General features: G+C 37.7%; 1 protein-coding gene across 2 annotated transcripts in view; it reads left to right on the forward strand.

Moving 5' to 3' along the window:
* The window catches only part of ATM (ATM serine/threonine kinase), a 91,635-nt gene that overhangs the window by 48,688 nt on the left and 27,655 nt on the right, over nt 1-15,292 (forward strand). For both annotated transcript variants that reach the window (XM_067466553.1, XM_067466554.1), the window contains exons 36-50: nt 1,343-1,519; nt 2,284-2,461; nt 4,692-4,779; nt 6,325-6,480; nt 6,688-6,796; nt 8,119-8,207; nt 8,287-8,389; nt 9,439-9,587; nt 9,755-9,859; nt 10,429-10,548; nt 11,375-11,609; nt 13,339-13,506; nt 13,678-13,797; nt 13,958-14,175; nt 14,521-14,728. In XM_067466553.1, the coding sequence (XP_067322654.1) occupies nt 1,343-1,519; nt 2,284-2,461; nt 4,692-4,779; nt 6,325-6,480; nt 6,688-6,796; nt 8,119-8,207; nt 8,287-8,389; nt 9,439-9,587; nt 9,755-9,859; nt 10,429-10,548; nt 11,375-11,609; nt 13,339-13,506; nt 13,678-13,797; nt 13,958-14,175; nt 14,521-14,728 (2,223 nt within the window). The remainder of the gene's footprint in view (nt 1-1,342; nt 1,520-2,283; nt 2,462-4,691; nt 4,780-6,324; nt 6,481-6,687; nt 6,797-8,118; nt 8,208-8,286; nt 8,390-9,438; nt 9,588-9,754; nt 9,860-10,428; nt 10,549-11,374; nt 11,610-13,338; nt 13,507-13,677; nt 13,798-13,957; nt 14,176-14,520; nt 14,729-15,292) is intronic.

Consider the following 15,292-nt stretch of genomic DNA (forward strand, 5'->3'; position numbering starts at 1 on the left):
ATAGGGAGGGGGGAGCAAGCTTGTTTTCTTCTGTCCTGGAGACTAGGATGCAGAACAATGGCTTCAAACTACAGGAAAGGAGATTCCACCTGAACATTAGGAATAACTGCCTAATTGTGAGAGCTGTTCAGCAGTGGAATTCTCTGCCCCGGAGTGTGGTGGAGGCTCCTTCTTTGGGGGCTTTTAAACAGAGGCAAATTGGCCATCTGTCAGGAGTGTTTTGAATGTGATTTTCCTGCTTCTTGGCAGGGGGTTGGACTGAATGGCCCAAGAGGTCTCTCCCAACTCTATGATTCTATGAAATATTAATCTAAAAAACTTTTTCAGTTCTGGTTGTCTTTCTACTAAGGAAACTGGAACTGGGAATAAGACAGGAGCACATTGGTGTCATTGTTTATCCCCCCCCTCCCCCCAATTTCAGTGAATGAGGAGATGTTTGCTCAGCCTGAGAAGTTTATTATACAGTGGGAACTTGGTATCCACTGGGGTTTGCTTTCACAATTCCACACGGATACCAGAATCCATGAATACTCAAGTGCTAGTATATGAAATGGCATTGTAAAATAGTATACCTTATGTAAAATGGTAAAATTAAGATTTGCTTTTTGGAAAGGTTGAATCTATGGATATAGAATCTGTGGATAAGGAGAACCAGCTGTCTACTTGCTGGTAGACCAGAGTCTTAATTGCTACAGGGCATTAGCACAGCAGCAATAAATCTTACCAATCGGAAGGTTGACAGTTCGAAGCCCGGGTCTGGGTGATCACCCGACCTTCAGTCCAGCTTACTGTCCAGTGCAAATCGAAAACAGCTGTGAGCTGTAAGTAGATAAATTAGGCACTGCTTAAGCAGGGAGGTATTTTATGGCACCATAAAAGAAATACCAGAAAATGCCACCAATCAAAGGAAGGAAGAAATCAGTGATCAAGGGCTCGTCATCATAAGAGAATGGAGAGACAGCAGTCCCCTGTGGCCGGAATCAAGCACACCTCCAGGACGCCAAAGTTGGGAAAATTGCCAACATATTCCTCTATCTCTTGTCTGTCCTGTCTGTTTAATGTCATCGAATATTTGCCATGTAGGTGTTCTGTGATCCGCCCTGAGTCTCCTTTGGGGTGAGAAGGTCTGAATATAAATGCTGTAAATAAATAATAAATAAATATAGGGCACCTGTTCATTTATTCTTGCAGTAACAGAATAACAGAGAATTCATATGGCCAACTGCAACCCAACCCGTCAACTACCCAGCAAGAGATTTGATTTAATGGCTCTGGACAGAGGGATAAATATATAATTCTGGTAAAGAGAACTAAATATATCATTCCTTTTCTCTCAAAAAAGGTGTTGGAAGTAACGCGTAAAACACGAGATACTCTTTCAGAGGATCTGGACAATACAAATCTTTGGATTCCTCAGAGTGAAAACCATGATGTTTGGATTAAGACTTTGACTTGTGCACTTTTGGATAGTGAAGGTGTAAAAAGTGAAACCCTTCTGTTATTGAAGCCCTTGTGTGAGGTAAGATGATGAGACTTATTGGCAGGGCTTTGTGGCCTTTCTTTTTATTTTACCTTATTGTATTTTTATCTACCATATTACTTTGTTTTACTAGGTGAGAGAATTTGGAGATTTAGGGGGAAAAAATTAAGGGCTACTTTTATTGTATTGTCAAAGGCTTTCATTTTGTATTGTCGAAGGCTTTCATGCCTGGAATCACTGGGTTCTTGTAGGTTTTTCGGCCTATATAGCCATGTTCTAGAAGCATTCTCTCCTGATGTTTTGCCTGTATCTTTGGTAAGCATCCTCAGAGGTTGTGAGGTCTTAAAGGCTCACAACCTCTGAGGATGCTTGCCATAGATGCAGGTGAAACGACAGGAGATAATGCATCTAGAACATGGCCATATAGCCCAAAAAACCTACAAGAACCCAGACTGATTTTCCTTTTTATGAAGTAGAGCTGAAGCATTTTCTGCAGAGTCCACTATAAATGAGTGGGGTTCAATTGTGATCCCCACTGAGCTAAGGGGATCCCATTTGGGGTTGGTACTTTAGATTCTCTAGAAATCTCTAGGTTTTCGAAAAAGACTGGAGAAATTGACCATAGAGCCATACCAGAAAGCCTAGAGATTCATAGAGAAACAATTTTAAATCAAATCCACAAATCATCAGATCTGCAAAAATCAAAACCGCAAATGTAAAGTGACTCCTGTAGTTTGATTTGCTATAAGAAAACTAAAAGTGAATAATGTGGATTTTTAACGTATTATTTTTATATGTTACAGGTTCAAACAGATTTTTGTCAGATTGTGCTTCCTTACCTGATTCATGACATCCTGTTACATGACTCCAATGAATCTGGGCAGACTCTTTTATCCACACATATTCAGACATTTTTCAGCACTTGTTGCAAATCCGCATTTCCCTCCAGTAGAGCATCAACGCCTGCATGTTCAGATCCAGGTAAACTACGATAGTTCTCCTCCTCCAGAATCTGAGTTCTGTTGTGTGGAGCAAATTACACCTTTTATTATTATGTCAGATGCTTTATAAAGTGTCATGAGCAGGTCATCGTCTTGAATTTTATCATTGTGGTAGGGTAGCAAGGAGTGAATTTGAGCAAGTGCAGTTAGCTATTTTTCAGCTTAGCTGCAGTTCCAAATAAGTATTATAGGGTTGAACAATTATGGTGGTGAGAAAAAAGAATTTTTATAAAGGGGTTTTGCAAATGAAATATAGCACTGCATTATTAATATTTGAGGAAACTAAGTATAGGTGAAGTTACTCTAACTTCCTGTCAAATATCTTGTTTTGCTAAAAATTACCATGTGACTTAACATGTGGTTAATATAAAATAATGGGTTAGATCTTGAAATCCTTCCTCTTTTGGTGAAGACTTGGATCACGCTTCAAAACCGACTTATTGTGAACTCAGGAAATCTGATAGGTGTTGCATTGTTGTGTTGTGTTTTGAGGCCTTGGCCTATGTAAGCCGCATCGAGTCCTTCGGGAGATGCTAGCGGGGTACAAATAAAATAAAATAATAATAATAATAATAATAATAATAGAAATGGAAATCTCTGCAAGCTTATTCTATGAGTTAGTTTTTAAGGCCTTAAGACACTCTATTTTTCTGCTACAGTCTTACAAGGTTATCCTTCTGGATGTTGTTCAGATAAACATTGTGAGGTAAATAAGTTGGGTTTATTTACTCTTTTCGTTTCTCTTTATCACCTAATCAAAACCAACCAAGCCTCATGGATGCTGATTTTCACTGGGCTCTAATTCCTGCTCTGTCGTTAACTTATTTCTTTAGAACTATGGAAAAGTCTCTATTTCTGGTTCCAGAGTAAAATGCATATACTAATGTTTAATTTAGGAGATAATTATGAAGGCAAATAAGCAAAGATTCAAAAGCACTTTGAAAACTTAAGTGTTATCAACTCCTTATTAACATCTTTTGGGTTTACTTTTTTGTGAAACTATACATGTACAACAGTGGTTCCCAATCTGTGGTCCATGGACCACTAATGATCTGCAAGAACTAAAATATGGTCTACGGCATCACCATTACTACATTTTGCAATGAGAGCGACTGGTCTCACAAAACCTTATAGTGTCAAGGCTAATTAAATATAGTGGTTCAATGGGCAAGCAGATAGCGACTAGTGGATGGCATATATTCTGTATCAGAAACTAGAGCTGATGCAATTTTCTGAATCAGCGCCCCCAAATAACCAAACTGAATCTAAAGTTGACCAAAAACTGATTCGCAACCCTTTTGGTACTAATGTTGGAGAGTGGTCCCTGGTCAAAGTGGTCCCTGGTCAAAAAAAGTTGGGAACCACTGATGTACATAAACATGCACGCATGCCCATGTAATTGTATACTATATGGGTTGAGCCTCCAAAATCTGAAATGCTCCAAAATCCAAAACTTTTGTGTTGCCACTTGTGCCTTCAAAACAACAGCTATAGCACTCCTGTTTTTTTCATTCACATGGTGTCCTTGAAGATCTCCTGTAGAGTACTATATTTTTCCCAACTTACAGGTCCCTTATATCTTCATTCTCTCAGATCCTCAGTCTTCCTCCAGCCTTATGTCTCATACAGAACATAGGTAGCAAATCAATGAGATTCAAGACTGGAGAGAGACTCGAGAATCTGTGAAATGACAGGAGGTGTGGATTCACTCTGAGCACTGTACTTGGATTCCTGCCATTTCAGTTATTCCAAAATCCAAAAATACCCAAAATCCAAGGTCCCAAGTATTTCAGATAAGGGATACTCATCCTGTAGTAGTGGTTTGTTTATCGTGTCAGAAGCAACTTAAGAAACTGCAAGTTGCTTCTGATGTGAGAATTGACCGTCTGCAGAGACGTTGCCCGGGGGATGCCCAGCTGTTTTACTACCCTGTGTTAAACGTCTCTCATGTCCCCACATGGGAAGCTGGAGCTGACAGATGGGAGCTCACCCTGTCTCGCGGATTTGAACCGCCAACCTTCAGGTCAGCAGTTCAGCCAGCACAAGGGTTTATCTCATTGCACAACCGCAGCTCCTTAGTAATATAGTGATAATGTATGTTATATACAATATATCGGTAAGGCTATACATACTGTTTCTGCACCTACTTTACCTCATACAGACATTAATTAAATAACCTTGTAATTGAAATGTTTTCCTTTTCAACATAGATTCAGAACCGCCTGCTATTGGTAATTTGGATAAAATATCTCGAAGAACAATGCTTGCTATAGTTGACTATTTACGACGACAAAAGAAGTAAGCTTACTTTACTGTAATTTTATCTTACAACAGTTGTCAGCGTAAGCACAGGGCCAGTCAATATTATTTGTGTAAGACTTAAGCCTAAGTTATTATAAACGATATGTCTCACACCACCTTGCTTTCAGTCCCAAATATTTGTTACTTTTTTAAAGGTTTTATTCAGAATTTCCCTCTGCTGTTTAGAAAATGTGAGTGTCAACTTTGTTGGGAAGACACAATCCTAGTCTGTCTTAAGTCCAGCAGAGACCTTTAAAAAAAACAAGGAAGTAAATGAGATGCTAAATTGCAATTTACTTAAATGTTTTTACATAATTATGTCTTCAAGTTGTTTAAACGTATAGTGACCATAATCTTCTAGCAAAATGTAATCAATAGAAGATTGTCATTGACATCCTCTAAGGCTAAGAGTATATAGTAAAGGTAAAGGTTTTCCCCTGACATTAAGTCCAGTCCTGTCCGACTCTGTGGGTTGGTACTCATCTCCATTTCGAAGCTGAAGAACCGGCGTTATCCATAGATACCTCCAAGGTCATGTGGCCAGCATGACTACATGGAGCGCCGTTACCTTCCCGTAGAAACGGTACCTAGTGATCTCACATTTGCATGTTTTCAAACTGCTAGATTGGCAGAAGCTGGTGCTAACAACGGGAGCTCATCCTGTTCCCTGGATTTGAACCGCTGATCTTTTGGTCAGCAAGTTCAGCAGCTTAGAAGTTTAACCTGCTGTGTTACCAGGGGCTCCGAAAGAGTATATAATAGTAATATAATGAACTTTATTTATATCCCACCACCATCTCTCATAGGGACTCAGGGTGGTTGACAAAATTGCACACAAAGATGCCATACATAAAATACATAATACAGAAAATAATATACATCAACATGAAAACAATAATACATTGCATAAACCAGGTATATAAATTGGATAAAACAACATCTATTAAAGTAGAATTAGTTAAAATATCCATGTAATAATAATAATAATAATAATAACAATTATTATTATTATTATTATTATTATCCAGCCACCATCTCCCAAAAGTGACTCGGGCGGCTTACAAGTCATTATAAGGTTAGTATATAACATAAACAGTACATAAGTATAAGAACAATATCACATAAAAGTTATAAAACAACCACTATTAACACATCAAACAAAATAAAAACACAGTTTAAAACACAGACCATCTGTAGTTAAAACTAGCTGCAGTGAAGCAGCTCAGCTGAATGCACAGAGAATGTAGATAAAAAGTTTTTGGCAATCAATTCTGATTACTGTCCAAATATTATCAAAGGCCTGCTGAAAAAACCCAAGTTCTAACTCTTTCCTAAAGTGCTGTAGAGTAGGGGCTCCCATTGGATTTCCATGGCTGGATGGTGATTTGAGCCATTTCTCCATTAGTCCTACTTCACCTCTCAAAGTGCTACACTGGCTTCTTAAAGATCTGTGATGTTCACATATAACCTGCGCCTCTAATGTGGATTAGAATGATTTCTTAAAGTCAAGTGAATGTATTTGTGCTTATATTTCCCCCGCAGAAATCCTTCAAGTACAGTTTTTGATGACAGCTTTTGGTTGGATTTAAATTACCTTCAGGTTGCCATGACAGCCCAGTCTTGTGCTGCACATTTCACAGCTTTACTATATGCAGAAATCTATGCTGACAAGATAAACCAGGACAAACAGCAAGAACGGTACTAGTATTACGTAGAATCTGTATATATTTACGTCGAACTTCTAATGCATTTTTTTCATGAGTGGGTCCTGCAGTAGGCCTTCTCTGCTGTTCCCCTGTGCTCTCTTCTGTTGGAAGGCATAGCGGTATGTGCTAGATGATCTACCTGTACCCCAAAATATTATTTGTACAGCCTTCACAGCAGTTTTCTCCCTTTGTCATTCAGGTCTGCTTCCAAACCCGCTAGATGTCTAACATTTGAGGAAGAAAGTCAGAATGAAACTCTTACTTGTTTGAGCAACAAAAGTAAGGAAGACACTGGAATAAGTTTACAGGTGTGGTATATCTTTGGCATCCAGGTATTCTGCCTATCCAATACACTCGAGGGGACCCTCAGAATAAAATAATAGAATCATAGAGTGCCTCATAAACCATTTTGTCCAACTCTCTGCTCAGGGCAGGTTCTCCAGCTAGAATACCCCCACCAGATAGCTGTCCAGCCTCTTTTTGAGTATAATTTGAATATTATATGAGTATCTGGATCCAGCACAGTCTGGCTTTAGGTCGGGTCATGGAACTGAAACAGTCTTGGTCGCTTTGCGGATGATCAGCATAGGAAACTTGACAGGGGGAGTGTGTGCTTGTTAGTTCTCCTGGTCCTCTCAGCGGCTTTCAATACCACAGTATCCTTCTGGGATGCCTCGCGGGAATGGGGCTTGGGGGTCCTGTTTTATAGTGGCTCCAGTCCTTCCTGGAGGACTGTTCCCAGACAATGTTGTTGGGGGAACACATGCTTGGCCCCTCAGCCTGTGTCCTGTGGAGTCCCAGTATTCAGTATTGTCCCCCATGTTATTTAACATCTACATGAAGCCTTTGGGAGAGATAATTGGGAGTCTTGGATGTACGCAGATGACATCCATTTCTATCACTCCTTTCCACCTGCTGCTAAGGAGGCTGTTCAGGTCCTGAACCGGTGCTTATCAGCTGTGTTGGACTGGGTGAGGGCTAACAAACTGAAATTGAATCCAGACAAGACAGAGGTACTCCTGGTCAGTTGCAAGGCTGAACGGAGTAGAGGGCTACAGCCTGTGCTGGATGGGGTTGCACTCCCCCTGAAGACACAGGTTCGCAGCTTGGGAGTTCTCCTGGACTCATTGCTGAGCCTGGAACCCCGGGTTCTTTTATCATCTGTTATAATAATTTTACAGATACTGAGATCAGTATGACCAGTTGTAGAGCTCCCTGGATCTTCTTATTTGCACTTTTTGAAGAGAAGGTGTTTGCTCTTTCCTAATCCTCTCATATCTTCACCTGTTCTTCAAGATTTCTCAGAAATGGTGACAAGAGAGCATGCCCAAGTTTTTTTCAGTACTCTGAGATGTATTCAAATGTGGTCCTGCAGATTTGAACTTGTTTAGATTAACTAGATGATTACTGACTAACTTCTTGTCAATTTTGATTTCTTGTCACAGGCTTCTGATTCTTTGGGGGGGGGGGGGGGACCAAAGCAAAATAAAGGTTCAGTAGTTCTACCTATTTGTTGTAATCTGTTAGCAATCAGTGTTGATAATTTATACTGTATTTAATTGATTATTACAATGCACTGGCACATTTATGTCATGTATAAGACTGTATAACTGTGTTTTGTTGTATTTAGGACCTTCTCATGGAGATTTACAGAAGCATAGGAGAACCCGATAGTATCTATGGCTGTGGTGGAGGGAGAATGCTGCAGCCGTTAGCTAGGTATTAATTTCATTAGAAAATTAATGATTATATCTGAATACCATGTACTAGAAATCTAAATATCCTCTGTCCATAATAGAATAAGAACATATGAACATGAAGCAGTCTGGGGGAAAGCCCTGGTGACTTATGACCTTGAAACAGACCTTCCACCATCAACCCGTCAGGCAGGAATAATAGAGGTAAGTTTTACAACAGACCAGTACAGTATGTTAAGGTCTTATAATAATTACATTAAGTGTTTTTGTAGTGTCAATATTAAGATCTTGCTATAATTTTTCCCATTTATTTTTGGCTGGTTGGGGAAATTGTTGCCTCTCAATATTTTTGGGCCCACGTTCTAACAGTTGATTGACATGTGGAGTTGCTATATCATATTATTTTTATTGCTTTTTAACTTTTTATCCTGTATGCTCGGTTTATATTTTGATCCATTTCTTCTTCTGTGATATGTAATAGTTCAGCTAACATTTCAGTTATGATTTGTCTGATACTCTCTTTTTCATCCTCCCGAATATTTCATGTTGTGATTCTGTGTCCTTCTATTCCAGCCTTTCTTGTTTATTCTCCAGTTTTGAAGTCATTTCTAGTAGCTTCCTTATCTTTGCTTGTATTTTATCCTGTACTTTTTCAATTTTCTGTTTGTCTTGCTTAATTTCCTGCATTGTATTCATATCTTTTTAAATTGAGCTGAATTCTTCTATAATTTCTCTTCTGATGTTTAGCATCTGTTTTTGGAACAAAGTTTGATGTACATCTTGTTTCTCTGAATTTGTTTGCATTTCTGCCATAACCTCTATCAAACTTAGATCTTCCTGTAATGGGGAAGAATTTCTTATCTTTGTCTTTATCAAATTTTATTTTTGGAGTTGCCATTTTTATTACTTAACTTGATCTTAGTGGTATATATTGATTTATATTAATCTTGATCTTATTTATTAAAATTTCCTTTATTTGTGTTTACGTGTTATTTTATTACTTTATTTTATTAAGAGATGTTTAATGTTTAATCATTGTTAGGTGCTTGAACTATTAGTTGATAAGCAGAACAAATCTTGTCTTAGAAAGCTGTTATTTTGTTGCAAAAAATGTATTCTTTTTCACTTCACCCTCTTATCCACTCTTAAAGAGAAACTTATAATAAATACATTCAACTTCTAGTAGTGGTGCAAGTTTTGAAATTCAAATCTGATTCTTCAAATAATTAACCTTGTATCTCATTCATTGGTAGGCCTTGCAAAATTTTGGACTATATGATACACTCTCAATCTATTTAAAAGGACTGGAACAGGCAAATGAAGAAAGTACTATGGAATTACAAGAACTGCGTTATCAGGCAGCATGGAGAAATATGCAGTGGGATCACATTTCTTCAGTCAAGTAATGCATATTAGTATATCATTATTATTTAAAACTATATTTAGATTTGAGTGTGTGAAATACTTTCAGCTCTTTTCTAGGAGAGATTTCTATTTGGAGCTGAAAATATTATAAAACACATTTTAATATAATGTTAAATTAAATTAAACATGTTTTTATCTTTTAAGAGATGAAATGGGAGTGCGAGGCTATCACGAATCACTGTATGATTCCCTGCAGTGTTTAAAGGACAAGGAATTCTCTACCTTTCATGATAGACTGAAGTGTGCTAGGTAAATAGTAAACTCTGAACATTGGGTTTTTAGTAATTGCCTGTGCATGTTAAAAAAATAAAAATGAAAAGCGTGTCATTTTTCTGTAGAATTGCAGTTTGTGTTAATGCATTATGCATATATAAACATTTTAATTAATATCTGTAGTTTATGGAAGGGTTACATATTTAGAGTATGCTAAGGAACTGTTACCTTGGAAAGATATCAGTCTGCTAAATTGGAGATGGTATCCTAAACATGTGTTAATACCGACAATAGTAGATATCTTCAATAAATGTATGTAAACAAATATTATTGATTTACCATTGAACAGATAGTTTGGTGTGTCTGTTCAGGTTGGGACTGACATGTGCAGTGCAATCTTTATTTTTTAAAAAATAGGCAAGGACATCCTACAGATTAGTAAGCTTGGGAAACTTTATTTCCAGCAAGAAGATGTCTAGATTCTATTTGTTAATGAATCTTCTAGGTGTATCTTGCAAGAGGATGTATTTGCGCACTGTGTAGTGAAATTTGAAATTGATTACACAAAAATTAAAAATTATAATATATATTTTTTGTATTCATAGAGTGAAGGAAGTCGAAGAGCTGTCTAAAGGTAGCCTTGAGTCTGTATATTCATTGCTGCCTGCACTCTGTAGACTGCAGACCATTGGAGAGTTGGAATGCATAGGACAACTTTTCACTGGGTACTTGCATGTTTTTTTCAATGCTTTACTGCCAACATTATTGTGAATGAGAGATTATGTGGGAAAGTTGGGGGAAAATACATGGGAGACGTAATATTTTCATGGGTGACTATTAAACAACAAGTCTAATATGCCTCTAGAACATGGCCATATAGCCCGAAAAAATCTACAACAACCCAAACAACAAGTTGTTTACTTTGAGGACAGTTCAGGTAACGCTGCATTAGAATGACTACTTAAACTGAGTTCTCTTGTTCATGGTTCAAGTCAAGACTTGATGTTGGATTTAATGTATCTTGGAAGTTTTCTATGTTTCTGTTCATGTACTCCTGCTCAAGTCTTACTAGTTATATCTTCCTGATTGTGGATTTATGCTGTATCTGTGCTTCTTGGTTGTTCCTGGACTTTGTGACCTTTGGAACTTCATGAGACATTTGGATTATTGTGTGGTTCTCACCTTTTGCTAAACCTTTTTGGGTTATATATCTTGCTTCCTTATTCTTGATTTTTATCTGGTTTTTTTATCTGTTTTTTTTTTTTTACAATAAATCATTTTCTTATATTCCTGGACTCTTGTGTGGTGCAGTGGTCATAGGTGTTTCTAGGCCTGGAGTGCAACACTATGTGTCATTGTTCAAAACATGAACTCAGTGCATTTCATCAACATGTGAGAGGTTAACATTGGTAAAAAAATACTGATTTTTTATTGTTTAACATTTTTACATAATGTCAGTCATAGATACCAGTCAGATTAACACCTGGCTAATACCTTGCTCATTTTTTACTCAAAGCTTCTCATTCCTTTCACATGCTCTCTTCTTTTTAGATCAGTTTCTAACAGCGAACTGAATAACATGTATCTGAAGTGGCAGATGCAGTCCCAACTTCTTCAGGACAGTGACTTTAGTTTCCAAGAACCAATCATGGCTTTGCGCACCGTAATTCTGAACATCCTTCTGGAGAAGGAAATGGACAATACGAAAAGAGAATGCATTAAGGACATCCTTACCAGACATCTTGTGGAATTGTCCAGATTGGGTCGAATGGCAAAGAACACACAAGTAATACATTTTCAGAATTGTATTGTAACATCTGGATTAATCATTCTAGATTAGCATATGTTAAAATTCCCACTTGTGTTATAGAGATTGAGAGTTAGGAAAAAAGGATGTCTTTCTATTTATCACTTTCAGGAACTCTAGCTGTGAGATAGGAAACAAAGAGCTAACTACATTATCACAATGTAGTTACAGAGAGCTAACTACATTGTGATAAATTATCTGAAGTATATGACTTTTGGCTGGCGCCACATAGAGTCTTTGTTAGGTGAACAACTATTTCCTTGATTCCAGTCTTCCAGCTGCAATATACAAGGATCACAATTCCAGATCTAAATAACTACTGTACTCTAATTTTACAGTTTAACTTGCAAACCCAGAAGTAGTTATGCTGCTGAAACTTTGGTATCTTAGCACAACAGTCTCATTTGGTTTTTAACATAGATGTAAAGCAGGGGTATGGTGTTTCTCTAGAGCAGTGGTCTTAAATTTTAGTCAACCAGCTGTTTTTGAAACCTATATCCCAGAATCCCTTGGCATTATTCATGCAGACTAGGGCTTATGGAAGGTTAGAACATCTAGAAGATGGATGGCTGAAAACCACTTTTCTAAGTGGTATTGAACTGCACTGTCAATCAGCTGCAGCAAACATTAATTTTATTTTATTTACAGTATTTTTATTCCACCCTTCTTACCCCAAAGGGTACTCAGAGTGAATCACAGAACACATATATGGCAAACATTCATTGCTGTTACACACTGACAAGACAGACAACTGTACATAGATAGAAGTATATATAAACTTTTCCATCTTCAGCATCTTGGAGATTGTACTCAGTTCCAGCCGGTGGGGGGGCACATGGGGGTTCTGGCCACAGAACCTCCCCTGTCACTCCATCTTCCCTGCCAGAGAGCTTTGTTCATAAACTTCTTTCTTGATTGAATCACCAACATTTTTCTGGCATTTCCTTAGGGGTGCTTTAAATACGTCCCTAGTATATATACCAATCAGCTATAGCAAACATGGCTGAGAGTGAGGTGTTTTCAGTCTAAAAACATCCAAGACAACTCATTGCCCATCCTGATATAAAAGAATGTATTTTCAATTCAGGTCAAGAATAGGATTTGTGTGCAAAATCTTTATAGCTCTTCTTAGAGGTACTATTTTGAAACACAGAATTCTTTGTAAGATGTGATGTAAATATAACAGGTTTTAACTATCTTTAGCTAAACTAGTGGTTCCCAACCTGTAGTCCATGGAATGGAAATATGGTCCACGGCTTCAACATTACTCAAAAACACGTGGCAACGAGAGCCCCTGATCTTGTAAAACCCCAAGGCAACGAGAATGTCAGGAGGGGAGAGGCTGACTCCCCATGAAATATTGCTACTACTACATCAGCTCTAGATTATTAAATTTGGTTTTCTGTGGGAGAGCAGATGGTGACTACTGGATAGCATATGTTCTGTATCAGAAACTAGAGCTGATGTGGTCTATCAAATGCAAATAACCAAACCGAATCTAAAGTTGAGCAAAAACTGATTTGTAACCCTTTTAGTACTAATGTTGGAGAATGGGCCCTGGTCAAAGTGGGCCCTGGTCAAGTCATCCCTGGTCAAAAAAAGGTTGGGAACCACTGAGCTAAACATTTGATTCCAGTAATATGAAGAGGTAATTCAAAAGTTGGAGAAATATGTGAACACTTTTTTTGTTTGTTGGGTTGTTTTTCAGCTTCCAGAAAGAGCAATATTTCAAATCAAGCAATATAACCCAACAAGACACAGGATATCTGAATGGCAACTAGAGGAAGCTCAGGTGTTCTGGGCTAAAAAGGAGCAAAGCTTAGCACTAAATATTCTAAAGGAGATGATAAAAAAATTGGATGACGATTGGATTAAGGTAATGTGATGCATTTTGTGTTCAAGGACCTTAAGCATATTAAAAAAAACACATATCTGAAAAGAGAAATTAAAAGTTTAACCCAACGTGTTAGACGGCAGTTTATATATCAGTCAGTATGAGTATGTCTGACATGGATTAATATGTTTTTGTTTTTGTTTTTGTTCAAAGGTTGAAAAAGATGCAAACTTGAGATTGATTTACACAGAGTGTCTCAGGTTATGTGGAAGCTGGTTGGCGGAGACTTGCTTAGAAAATCCTACAGTTGTTATGAGAAATTACTTGGAAAAGGTAAAAGGAAATAGTACAACTTTTGCAAAAGATTTGAAAATTTTACTTTTATAAAAATATATTTTCCTTCCATAGTTGTTTAATCGTTAAAGAATGAGAAGTTTGTTTGTTTGTTTTGAATGGACAGGATAGCCTATTATTTTTACAACTTTGATTCTAGGCTGTAGAAGTTGCAGGGAGCCAAAAGGGTGACAACGGTGATGAGCTGAAGAGTGGGAAAATGAAGGCTTTTCTGTCTCTGGCTCGTTTTTCGGACACTCAATATCAAAGAATTGAAAATTATATGAAATCATCAGAGTTTGAAAACAAGCAAGCTTTACTGAGGAAAGCTAAGGAGGAAGTTGGTCTTCTAAGAGAACACAAGGTGCAGACAAACAGGTAAGTTTCTTAACTGGTTATGTCGATTTGCTGTCAGTAGAAAGTAATTAACATTGATCTAGTAAGTGAATAAGTAGTTCTTTGGGCTTTTTTATGTGGTTTCTCACAGAAAAGTGAAGTAATTACAGATCTTAGGAGTTTTTTTTACTTTCCCTTGCCATTGGAGCTATTTATTTATATTGTAATGTTCAGAAAAGTATACAGTTGGACCAAGTCATCTGAGAAATAAATGTGTTATGGGAAGAGGGTTGTGTGAATCCAGTTTTCTGCTGTTAAAAATGACAACATCTATCAGCAATTATGCAACTGAATTTTAAATTGATGTTATTTCTAAATGTTGAACAGATATACAGTCAAAGTTCAACGGGAGTTGGAGCTTGACGAATGTGCAATCCGTGCGCTGGCAGAAGATCGTAAACGTTTCTTGTGCAAAGCTATTGAGAACTACATCAACTGTTTACTGAGCGGAGAAGAGCATGACATGTGGATTTTCCGACTCTGTTCCCTGTGGCTTGAGAACTCTGGGATTTCTGAAGTCAATGGCATGATTCATGTTAGTCCTACCAAACTTTTATCATTTCTGTATGCCTATATAGTCAGATTCCCATTTCGTAATCAATTAGAGAGCAAGTTCAGCAGTAAATAATGGCTTGTGTAAGGGTGCCAGCCTGTTTATAATGCAGCACATTATAGTTTCCAAATTGTGAGATCATTTCTGTATTTTTTCTGGGCCATCATTAATTTGGTTCAACCACTGAATTTTGTATGTGTAGTGCCTATGTATACATGGATAGACCTGCCTTGTAAGCTTGAGCCCGGATACATTTTTAGCCTTTTCCTTCGGCCAATCCTGCTTCTTTGGTTTGTGTTGGTGCCCATAAAAGCAAGTGGCCAGCTGTCATGAATTCCTGACTGAAATGGGACCACGTTACAGCTAATCACATCTCCTCCTCCCCTATTCAGCATCACAGTTTAATCTTCTTGATCTTCCTTTATTTTATTGACCCTTTTTATTTAGTGAGATTGACTGGAAGTTTGGGACATGCGGGGACAGGTTGGTCGGGGGGCTTGGGAGAGTCACCCTTTTAGTTTTTTTCCTCTCCTTCCCTTCCTCTCC

This window comes from Anolis sagrei, chromosome 3 (genome assembly GCF_037176765.1).
Source record: "Anolis sagrei isolate rAnoSag1 chromosome 3, rAnoSag1.mat, whole genome shotgun sequence".
Classification (NCBI taxonomy): Eukaryota; Metazoa; Chordata; class Lepidosauria; order Squamata; family Dactyloidae; genus Anolis; species Anolis sagrei.